The 12,568-nt window shown below is 46.3% G+C and overlaps 1 protein-coding gene across 1 annotated transcript in view; it reads left to right on the top strand.

Annotated features, from left to right (window-relative positions):
- Positions 1–12,568, top strand: part of LOC122808680 (alpha-2-macroglobulin-like) — a 2,380,392-nt gene that overhangs the window by 1,143,143 nt on the left and 1,224,681 nt on the right. The window contains exon 11 of the mRNA XM_044079659.1: positions 10,334–10,492. Coding sequence (XP_043935594.1) covers positions 10,334–10,492 — 159 coding nt within the window. The remainder of the gene's footprint in view (positions 1–10,333; positions 10,493–12,568) is intronic.

The following is a 12,568-nucleotide window of genomic DNA, read 5'->3' as shown; positions in this document are numbered from 1 at the left end:
CACTGGGCCTGTACTCCAACTTGCACTCCACTCCTGGATCTGGAACTTTCAGAGCCCATTACTATACATGACTAACCAAAAAAAGATTTTATCACCTGCAGAAAAAAATTAGATCAGTGTCCTCTATCTAGACCTTCCTCAGACTTTTCATGCAGTCAATAGATATTACAGGAAGATCTCAGAAACTGAAGACTCAAACAAACTCCACTGGCAGTGATGAATATCCACAGACAAAAGATTGATTTTTAAGCACTTTCGTTATTTAATTTCATTAGAACTTCATAAAAAAAATCTAAACTGAATCAATACCATTTAAGTAACCCTCCAAAAAGGCCAAATGATCCATTCAGACCAATAGAAACTTACAATGGCTTACATCACAGTTAAACCATATTATAGGAACATACACTAAATATTAATATACATTGACTGTCAACTTCTTCTTCTTCTTCTTTCGGCTTTTTCCAGTTAGGGGTTGCCACAGCGGATCACCTGTCCGCTCATGATTGGCAGTGGAGTTTTATGGTGTCGAGTTGCCAGCCTGGTGCACAACCTTCCACAGAAGGCACACACACACACACACACACACACATACACACACACACACACACACACACACACACACACACACACACACACACACACACACACACACACACACACACACACACACACACACACACACACACACACACACACACACACACACACACGCACGTACGTGTGCACACTCATGCCTAGGGCCAATTTACAGTGCCCAGTCCACCTACAGTATGTCTTTGGGATGTGGGAGGAAACTGGATCACCTGGAGAAAACCCACGCGACCACAGGGAGGACATCCAGGCTCTGCACAGAAGGCACCCCAGCTGAGGATCAAACTGGAGAACCTCATGCTGTAAGGCTACAATGCTATCCACTGCACAACTAATAAACATAAAAAAGTAAATAAAAATTAACATTGAAATTTAAATATTAATTGACTATTTGGGCGTAGTTGCGCTGCAGTATTTCTGATGAAGTTCTAATGAAATTAAAGAACAAAAGCGCTTAAAAATCAGTCTTTTGTCTGTGGACATTCATCGCTGCTGGTGGAGTTTGAGTCTTCAGTTTTTAGTTTTTAGTTGGTGGTGAAGTGTTTTTATCCCAGAAACTGACTTGAACTGTCTAATGTAGAAATTGTTGATTGACCCAGATAGAGATGGGGGAGGGGGGGTCATTCCGTCATCTTCAGCTTTGAAGGCAATTAGATCCACCCAGATGACCCCACTTCTAGTTCCTTGACCAGACCAGACCATCTTTCAGCTTTGGTCACTAAGCAGCCAATGTACTTTTGCCTTTGAACAGATCTATCCTGGCTGCAAGGATGTTAGCAGCGACTCATTTTATTTTGAGGATTCAGGATGACTGATTTTGACCCCAGGCTGTGTTGCTAGTTTCAGAGTCATTAGCATTTGAGTCATCTATTCTGATTCCCTCATCATGGCAGTCCACTTTCATGGATTCAGGGGTCCTTCCAGCACATGTGTCTACTTCTCCAAAGGAAGGACTGGATTCAGTGGCTGGAGTGGTCTCTTTGGATCCAGTGGAGGTTGGTTTGGGCTTTCAGGTATTGGGAAGGATAACTAGCTGTCCTAAGTGGATGGATCTACAGGTGCCAAAGGATGTGTTTCCCCCCAATAACATACCCTCTCTCTCTTATCTTCTTCTCATCTGACACCCCTTCGTCAGAGTTACTTAACATGTGTCAAACCATCTGCTCAAAAGCAGCTTCAGTCCTACAAAGAGTTATGTGACTCTTCCCTTGATATACCCAGAAGAAGGACATGTAAGAGGAAGCACTTATTCTCCCCATCAGAGTCACCCAACCCCAATACTTCCTGTGATCAAGAGGTATCCCCTAGTCCCCTCCAAAAAATTGCTCATTTGGCAAGACAATGTGCAAGAAAAGAGTGTAGCCCATTGACTCCACCCTCCCAAGATAAGGTAGTATTGTTTGAAGCCTATGGGACAACACCATCTACATCCTGGGTGGACCCTCCAGTGGATAAGTTAATTAACTTAGCTATTAGGAAGTCTTGGCAGGAGACCTATACGTGTGAGACAGTTCCATACAAGCTGGACAAAAAAAAACTTTGACCACCAAAAGACAGGCAGCACTGGGCTAAAATCTCCTGCGGTCAACTCCTTCATTGGGGTGGCAACCACCAAAGGAGAAGTTGGATTCTACCTCTGTCCATCCCCCCGAGAGTCCAGGGCAATAGATAGAATAGGGAAACAGGTGAATGCATTGATAGCCCCAAACTACACCACACACATAAACAGATGTTTCAAAGAGATTTGTTCCAACAAGCCCTTTCTACTCCGAAAATCTCACTAATGATGGAACCCAAGAAGCATCTGGAAGCTACCTTAACTACCATACCCAGTATCATAAATCTCTTTGTATGCCTAATGCATAATGTGGTCGACAGTGTGGCCGGGACAGAAAGAACTGTCATAGCATTGAAAGAAACCATGAGGGGCTGAACCTGTGTGATTTTGCAGACAACTTTAAAGCCTAAATGGCTTCACAAAAGGTTCTACCTTTAACATCTGTCATAGCAAATGGAATAAATTTTTATCATGGGCTTACCCACTAAACATTGACCCATTCTTCACCCCAGTTTCAGGCGTTTTGCATTTTTTGCCTCGATTTTTGATGCAGTCTGTAGTTTATCTACAGTTAACATCCAACTTGCTGCCATTTCTAGCTTCCACATTTGCTTCCAAGAGTGCTCACTAGTCTCATGCAAGATCTGTAAACTATTTCTTAAGGGAACCTTCTTTCTAAAATCTCTGATAAAAGATCCAGTTCCTCCTTGGGATCTGACTTTCATTTTGGAGGTGCTCACTAGCCCTCAATATGAACAAGACTCTTCTGATGAGCTAAAATATCTTTCATGGAAAACTATTTTGCTGGTCGCCATCACTTTAGCCAGAAGGATTTCAGAACTTCATGCACTCTCATCCTCTTCTCCTTACTTGGTGTTCCATAAAGACAAAGTATCTCTGAGAACAAACCCATCCTTTCTTCCTAAGCTGGCTTCTGAAACAAATGTTTCACAGTCTATTCATTTTACAGTTTCCTTTCCGAGTTATGCAAAAAATGAGAGTACAGTTTACATACCTTGGATGTACATAGGCAATTCTACTTCTACTTTCACAGAACTAAACCATTTAGGAAGGATAAGCAGCTGTTTATTTCTTTTGTCCTAACAAACTGGGCAGCAAGGTTTTGAAAGTGTAATGTTTGAGATGGTTATCAGATGCAGTTCCTTAATTTGTGCAGCCAACGATAAGACTCTTCCTAGCAAACCTATGATCTGAAGTAGGATGTTCATTTGTCAGCAACCTGTGGGTTACGGATCCGATATCGGATCCGAGCCGGCAACTTGTTTCAAGCTAATGGATCCGAGCTCCTAGCTCCTCCCTTCACCCATAATCCCCTGCTAACCCTCCATGACCTCAGATCTAGTTTGCCGCGCTTGTGGATGGCTGGATCCTTTTGAGCTCGTCAGATAAGTGAAAAAAGTTTACTATTTTTCTCTGTACTTCTTGTCAGAAATTTCTTCTTTAGTTAAAATTAATCATTTTAAAGTGTGTAAGTGTTAGACTCCTTATTTTTTGATCTTAATTAGTTACCCTCCCTTCGCTGGTCGTTAGTGTGTGAGTGTGTGTTGTGTTTCTTTTGGGGCCTGTGTGTGTGTGTGTGTGTGTGTGTTGTTTTTCTTTTTCTTTTCAAAAAAAAAAAAAAAAATGGCTGAGGCCCCAAAAGCCATATTTTCCAAATGTACCGAGTGTGGCCATAAGCTCTCCCCGGCTGATGGCCACACTCTGTACGTTTGGTGCCTTGGGGTTGAACACCTCACCTCGGGCTGTACCATCTGTGCAGCGTTCAACCCCAGGGCACTGAAAGAGCGGAGGTCGAAGCTGGTCCTGGCGTGACTTTTACCCCCGGACTCGGCTGCGGCCTCCGCTACCTCTGCTGCTCCTGTGGCTCCACCACAGCCTGTGGTCGCTGCCGCTCCTGCCTCCGTCCGGGACTCAAACTCCCGCTAAAGTGTCGGAGGACAGGGAGGCCAGGAGGGAGAAACGGAGGGAGAAGCACCTGGCGGCGGGCCGAGACCTCCGTTTCGGCCCCGCCAGCTAAGCGGGCTTCTCCCTCCACTGCTTCTAGGTCTCCTCGGCTCTGATCCCCTTGTTTCTCCCGGGGCCCGAGGAGGAGGAGACCCGATCTCCGTCGAGGTCATCGAGGCGGCATTCCAGGCCTGCCTCGGTGGCCTCCTCGAGATCTACTTTCAGTTTCTCCGATGCAGACTTGGACCGGATGATGCGAAGATTCATCCAGGCCCAGCTGCAGATGGGAGTGCTCTTGCCTCCCCCCCCTCAGGGGGGGAGCTCGACACCTTTTTTCCACCCAATTGATCCTTCTCCGACCCGCTACCTGGGTTCGGAGCATTCGGAGTTGAGCAGCGTTGGAGCCGGGGGTGGGTTGGCACCGACAGTACTTGGTACTTCGGATCCGACCCTGCCCTCGAGCCTGTCGGATCCGACCTCTCGGAGCCGTGGTCCAAGCTTCGGATCTGGGGGATTCAGTGTGCCTTCGGCTCCGTCCAGGTCGGAGCACACTGGTCCCTCGGATCCGACGGTCTCGGCGCCGATCCCTTCATCGGATCTGAGTGGGAGCCAACTTTCGGATCCATTGGAGAGTGGCTCTCCCTCGGCCTTCGATGTTGTGGAGAGGGCTCTGTTGAGAGCATCCGGACCTCCGGTCCTTGCATCGGCTCCTACCTGCACTCCCTCTCTGCTGGGCCAGGCTTCCATCACCCGGCCAAAGGGACAGCCTGCTTCGATGTCACAGATGGTTCCATTGGAACAAGATGTTGCTGGCGAGGCCTCCTCGGACAGTCCCCCCGAGGAAGCTCCCCGCAAGCATAAGTGCAAAAGGAGGCACGTGGACTCCCCTGAGTCCTTAACCGAGGACACGGACTTGGAGGAAGGGGAAGGCTCCCCAAGATCGCCCCCTGAGGATGTCTCCTTTGGAGACATCATGGAGATGCTGAGAATCAGAGGTGGGTGGTCTGCCCCCAAGTCTTCCTCTGACGAGTCCGTGTTTCTGGAGGCATTCGAGGCAGGCCCGTCTACCTCTTGGGTGTCCCCTCCAGCCGACCCCCTGGTGGACCTCATTACCACCAGGGCATGGAAGGATCCGGACACCGTGGAGCCAATACTGAAGCGCCCGGATAGGATTCTTAGCCCCCCCCTCAGACCGATCACATTGGAGTAAGGGGCCCCCCATAGATGCCATGTTGACGGCGGCAGCCACAAAGAGGGAATTGGCTCAGGAGAGACCCTCAGTCCATCCACCGAGCAAAGAGTCCCGTTTGATGGACCACTTAGGGAAGCGAGTCTTTAGTTCAGCGACCTTCTCGGCAAGGTCTCTGAACTATATGGCACATGTCATCAGGATGCAGCAGGATCTTATCAAAGAATACGCTGCATCCCCCCCTGAGTCCATGTCGGAGGATGACAAACAATTGTACTCCACCCGAATGGCCACTCTGAGATCGATTTCAAACACCTCTATGCGGCTATTGTCCCACGCCACAGAGGGAGCTGCTAGGGCTAGCAGAGCAGGCCTAGTCATGAGGCTTGGCTCCGTCATTGCAATTTTACGGAGCCCTTTAAAGCGTCCTTCACGAACGCCCCTTTTGATGGTTCTGCCCTGTTTGGCAAAACAGTTCGCGAGACACTTGTCCAGAGCGAGAAGGATGGGAAGACGTTGTCTGCCGTTGGAGTCCACTTCTCTGCTCCCCAGCGGTCCTTTTCGAGGAACCAAAAGGGTCAGAAGAAGATGTGGTTCCGGAAATCACAACATTCCCAACCAGCTCCGGACAACCAGTCCTACCGTGGCAGAAGTGGACAGGGAGGACATCGCCCCAGGGGCAGAGGGGCTCCAAGAAACTTTTGGTCCAGAGAACCTTTCTCTGAGCAGCCTGCGCAGCAGCCCTGAGGGGTTGCCCGGCTGCTCCACTCTGGAGGCAGTCGGGGGGCATTTTTCGGAACACCTAGCGGCATGGGAGTCCATCACAACAGATCGCTGGGTGCTTCGCATCATATCCAGAGGGTACAAAATACCAGTACTCCATGTCCCCAAATCCAAGAACCTCCCTGATGTACCACCCGATCAGTGGGAGGCCACAGCTGCAGAAATTCAGCAGCTGCTAAGGAAAAGAGCCAACCAGCCCATCCCCCAAGACCAGCTCGGATTAGGGTTCTACTCCAGGTTCTTTTTGGTGCCAAAAAAGACGGGGGACTTGAGACCTATCATAGTCCTTTCCCGCTTGAACCTGTCAGTAACCAAGGAAAAATTCCGAATGGTCACTCTTCAATCTATCCTCCCCCTTTTGAGGGAAAACGATTGGATGTGCTCTATAGACCTCAAGGATGCGTACTACCACATTTTAATGGACAAATGATCCAGGAGATTCCTTCGCTTCCGGCTGGGGGCCAGTCACTACCAGTTCAGGGTCCTTCCCTTTGGCCTCACCACAGCCCCCAGGGTGTTCACCAAGGTATTAGAAGTGATTGCGACCCACCTGAGACTCCAGGGAATACAGGTCTTTCCGTACCTGGACGACTGGCTCCTGACCGCACCAACAAGGCATCTACTTTGCTCAGCCAGAGACTTCTTTCTCCATCTAGCCCCACAACTAGGCATTACTATCAACGTCGGCAAATCTCTACTGGCTCCGACGCAGGTCATAGAATTCATAGGTGCCAGAATAGACACCAGAGATTTGCAAGCCTTCCTAACTTCCGAGAGAATCTGGAACCTACAACTTCATGTGCGGGCTATCCTTCATTCAGAGGCTTCACCAGCGGAATTGGTCCTGAGGGCACTAGGCTCCATGGCGGCAGCGATTACGCTCCTTCCATGCGCCCATTTGAACATGCGAGTACTGCAATGGACTCTGTTAGTGCAATGGTCCTTCCTATCCCTTCCTCTCCACCATCCCATTGCTATCAGCAAGGCTTGCAGGAGGGCATTACTATGGTGGCTCCAAGCCTCGAACTTCAATACGGGCCGTCCCTTCTGCACCTCTCCCCCTCTCGCCACGGTGACCACGGACGCTTCCCGCCTCGGGTGGGGGGGGCATTATTCAGGCAGGACAGTCCAAGGCACGTGGAACGATACAGAGACCTCCCTGCATATCAATGTTCTGGAGATGAGAGCGGTGCTGTTGGCGTTGCAAGCACTTCGGGGCTTCCTCCTCACAGGAACGATTGCAATTCAGTCGGACAACATGTCGGTGGTCTGTTATATCAACAAACAGGGGGTAACCAGATCTTACCCTCTATGCTGCGAAGCCATGAGAGTGTGGGAATGGGCGATCTCCACCAACCGCTTTCTGATTGCAACGCACATTCCGGGTAGGACCAACATCCTAGCGGACAAGCTCAGCCGCACCCTTCTTACCCCGTACGAGTGGTCTCTCAATCCTCTAGTAGCGAAGCAGATATTCGCAACATGGGGGCGACCCTGCTGCAATCTTTTTGCATCTCCATCAAACACCAAATGCGACAATTTCTTCGCTCTAATCCCCCCTCCAGGGGAAACTCTAAGAGACGCTCTGGTGCATGCTTGGCCACCCGGTCTACTCTATGCCTATCCTCCTCTACCACTGATGATACAACTCTTACAGAAAGCCTCAGGTTGGGGAGCAAGATGATTCTCATTGCCCCATTCTGGCCTCTGCAAATTTGGTTCCCTTACCTGTGGTCTCACCTTGTGAATCACCCTTGGATTCTAGATCCCATTCCGGATCTCATCACCCATCCGTTGAACTTACCAACTCCAAACCTGGACAATCTGAAACTGACAGCTTGGTTGCTCCAGTTCCACTCCTAGTTAGGACTCCCAGTCTCTCTTCACCAGTCAAAGCCATCCTCGTGGCAGCACATAAGCCCTCCACCAGGAAAGTGTACCACAGTAAATGGAAACGTTTTTCCATCTGGGCAGAGCATCACGATCTAGATCCCTTTACGGCTCCTCTTCCATCCATATTAGACTTCCTAACTGAACTCTTTCAGGAAGGCGCTAGTTGTTCAACTGTCAAAGTGCAATTGGCAGCCATATCACATTACCATGTGGGACATGATACAGGGCCCTTGATGTCGGCCAAATTATGTAAAACCTTTCTCAGGGGCACCTTTTTACTTAGACCCCCTGTAAAGGAAGCCATACCCCCCTGGGATCTTACATTAGTTCTTCAAACCTTGACTGCTCCACCCTTTGAACCCGCTGCTTCAGTAGATCTCAAATTCTTGTCATGGAAAACAGCATTCCTTGTAGCCATCACTTCAGCAAAAAGAGTGTCGGAGCTTCAGGCTGTCTCTGTGAAGCCTCCTTACCCGATCTTTCACCCAGACAGACTGTACCTCAGGATCAATCCCTCCTTTCTTCCCAAGATAGCATCAGAAACCAACATAAATCAATCCATAAATTTACCGGTTTTCTTCCCTAAATATCAGAATAAGGGAGAGTACAAGCTGCACTCATTAGATGTTCATAGGCAGCTTCGCTTTTATACTCATAGGACAGCTGGCCATAGACAATCTGACCAGCTGTTAGTTTCCTTTGCCAAATTTAACTTGGGAAAAGCTGTCTCTAAAGTATTTTTATCTCGCTGGATTTCCCAATGTATCCTATTGGCGTATCAAGCCTCGGGTAGCCCACCCCAGAAGGAGTTCGTGCTCATTCCACCCGCTCCATTTCTACCTCTGTGGCCTTCAAGTCTAGAGTCCCATTGGATGATATTTGTTCTGCAGCCACTTGGGCTTCATCTCATACCTTTATTAACCACTACAAGCTAGACGTGCTTTCTAGAGGGAGAGTATCCTTTGGCTCTGCGGTGCTTCGTAATATCCTTCCATGATGGCCACCCAAGGTGCAGGTAGCTGGGGACTCTGTCCCACAGGTTGCTGACAAATGAACATCCTACTTCAGATTTAGAAGTTATGTACTCACCATAACGTTCCATCTCAGTAGGTAGTGCATTTGTCTGCAACCATCCCCCCCTCCTTCCCCCTGACCTTCTTCGGATCTACTAGTTGTTAGATATCCTTTGTTGGATATATATTGAGGGGCAAACTCGATCTGAGGTCATGGAGGGTTAGCAGGGGATTATGGGTGAAGGTAGGAGCTAGGAGCTCGGATCCATTAGCTTGAAACAAGTTGCCGGCTCAGATCCGATATCGGATCCGTAACCCACAGGTTGCAGACAAATGAACTACCTACTCAGATGGAACGTTATGGTGAGTACATAACTTCTAAATTCGTTCTATGAGAGCTGTTGTGACTTCTATTGCCTTCTTCAGGCCTCTTAAGTAGATGATAATTGTGAGGCTGCCACTTTGTTTTTCATGCATACCTTCATCAAACATTTTAAATTGGATTGCATTGTCAAGACAAGAGCATCCTTTGGTGTTTCTATTTCAAAAAGCCTCCTGTCATGAGGCCATCCAGGATTCAATGTAGCTTGAGATTCTAACCCACATCACTTCGGATAGACTGCATGAGTAAGATACAAAAGTTATGTGCTTACCATAATGATAGAGCCTTTCATCCATGTCTGTCCAATGTGACAGCCCTTCACTGTTCTGTCAGACCTAAAGGAGCTCTTGGTTGTAGGCTATTTATATCTCTAGTCAACCAAGGTTAGCTATTCCTAGGTCTTAGGGTGACAAGGAAGATCTGAGGTATCTGAAGTGCATTATTGGAGGGAGAATTATTAAAGGGGCTCAAGGCTGGAGCCCTGATACTGCCGAGTCAGATCCAACAAGCAGCTTGAGGACTCAAATGTCATATCTGATAGACATGAATGAAAGGACATGTCATTATGGTAAGTGCATAACTTTCATTTTTCTGGGTCATACATAGCCTTCACTGTCAACAACAGAGTGTAATTCCTTGCTTGTTTGGCAGTCTGATTTTCCAGGCAGTATGTTATAGAAATGTTACTGACTTAAAATTTTTAATTACTGCATTTTATTCACAGTTTCTATTACGTATTCCATGAGCGGTGTGATGGCACATGTAAGTGATAGTATAACATATGGCTAATGCACTGCAACCCAAAGGAGCAAGATTGTCTGAAATACCATATCTCTGTTTGCTTTTGGAAACAGTGCATTTTTTTAAGTTGATAAGTCTAACAAAAATAGAAAGAGGTTACATCACAAGACTTAAACTTCAGAACGTGCTTATGTTTCTCTATTTCTTCTCAATAGGTATGTGTAGAAGGTGCAGATGGCTCTCCATTGTCAGGTGTAAATGTCATCATCCAGTCCAGGCAGGATCTAAGTGAAATACTTTCAACAAATGAAAGAGGACAAGCCTATTTTTCACTCAATACATCAGCATGGAATAATCAAGTTATAAGTCTCTCAGTAAGTATATTACATATAAATGTGTTAGTCTATTTTTTTTAAACAGATGTCTGCTTTACAGCCACTCTTTTTGTGAACATTTTTTGAACATAGATTTATTCATTAAATATTATTTAAAATGTGTGTGTGTGTGTGTGTGTGTGTGTGTGTGTGTGTGTGTGTGTGTGTGTGTGTGTGTGTGTGTGTGTGTGTGTGTGTGTGTGTGTGTGTGTGTGTGTGTGTGTGTGTGTGTATCTGCGTGACAGAGATAAGCATATCTCTAATGCTCATAGACAGAGTGTACCCAATAAACTAAAGATGGATGAATTACTGATGTGAGTCATCTTTGCTCTGCTTGTGTACTGTGTATTACAATGGTTTATACAGCTCTCCTATTTGCATCCTTGTTTAGGGGTTGATGATCACTTCTATAAGTGGTACAGCCAGTCATGCCATTTCATGATGCACTTTGGTCCCTGTAGCCATCTTGCGTGATCTAGAGCCCCACTGTCTGTCATGGTCACTATTGTATGTGCCACTGGTGTCTTGCCCCTTCCACACCTGCATTATCTGCCTGTATGTGGGATAGCTTATGTGTCATTATGTCTGTACCCTTTCCCATATGCTGTACTACTCATTTAAAATCATAGGGATTCATGAAGTATAATGCAGAAGCACATTAGCAAGCTTTGATGGGCCAGCAGCTGTGGAATGTTCTCATTGTATTAGGTTACCACTGTGTGCTTCTTGACTTCTGCTTGGATGCATGCCTATCTGAGATACTGGAGAGTGTAAACATAAAAACAGAGACTCTTTTTTAATTAAAATGTATTGACATGCTTGGAAACTAAGTACTATTACAATACAAAACAAATGTACGATACAAAACAAATTAAAAATACTATAACGGCTTAGTAATCACTGCAAAGTATACGTTAAAATGGAATTTTCTGAAATCAGTATTGAAAACAAGATTCAAAAGCTAATTCAGAAAGATGCATCTTAATTGGCCTTTTAATACCTCAAAATTAGCCATTTTGGAAGGCACTCTCATTCACTGAGGAAAAGATTCAAGACTCCAAAGGTATGGTGCCTGCTAACAAAAATCATGTTTGGTAAAGCTTTCCATGTTTACTCTTCATACTTCTAACATTCCCAGGAATGAGGAATGCAAGATCTCAGTAGGATGGCTCTTCACCAGTCTGGCTTATGTTTTAGAACATGGCTCTAGCAGTGGGTGGGAATATCAAAATAGTCCAAAATTTTGGCAACTACACATATTTGCTTAAATTATTCTGTAATATAATAGGATATTTATCCTTACAGGGCTCTTAACTCAGAACAGTGTTACTGGTACTATAAAACTATTATTTGAGGTGGTATTTTGTTTAAATTTTTCTTAAACTCCGACTTTAAAACCTCTCCTAGAGATTTTTTTAACATTGCAATTTCAGAACACACCTTAAACTGAAAGATCGCATTGTTTCCATAGGATTAAATTTTATTTGACTTTAGACTTGTTAGCGATTTCTAGATTTGTAGAGTTATTAATAATTTTTGTTGACAGAGTGAGTCTCCTTTTAGGAAGGTTAAGTCCCCTGGATTGCAAAAAGTGCCTGGGCTGTGGGCATATTCTCCCCCCAAATAACTCCCATGATAGATGCAGTTTCTGTTTAAGTGTGGCTCACCTGGAGGAGGAGGAGTGTAAGACCTGCTTGGCCTTCAGTGCCTAAGCCCTTGATGGCAGGAGAGCAACGTTAGTTTTGAGAGGCATGTTGCTTGCTTCCCCTGCTTTTGTGATGCCCTCTTTACCTCCTTCTCCTTCCCCTGTCAAAGGTTCTGACAGAAAGAGGGAAGGGGTTAAACCTTCTGATCATTGGTGATAAGAAAAATTTAGAGAGAGAAAGACAAAGATAAACAGTGTACTAAAGAGAATGATTCAGAAAAGTGGGGACCCGATTCTCCCTCCACTTCTTTTCTCTGGATCCAAGGGCCCAAGGCCCTAAGTGGCTCCAGCTCATTTCTGATCCTCAGAATCAATGCCTCACAGGCAACGACATCCCATTATGCTGTATCCAAAAATAGTATTCTTCTTTG

This window comes from Protopterus annectens, chromosome 8.part0 (assembly GCF_019279795.1).
Source record: "Protopterus annectens isolate FY-2018-M chromosome 8.part0, PAN1.0, whole genome shotgun sequence".
Lineage (NCBI taxonomy): Eukaryota > Metazoa > Chordata > Ceratodontiformes > Protopteridae > Protopterus > Protopterus annectens.
This window is presented reverse-complemented; position numbering and strand designations above follow the sequence as displayed.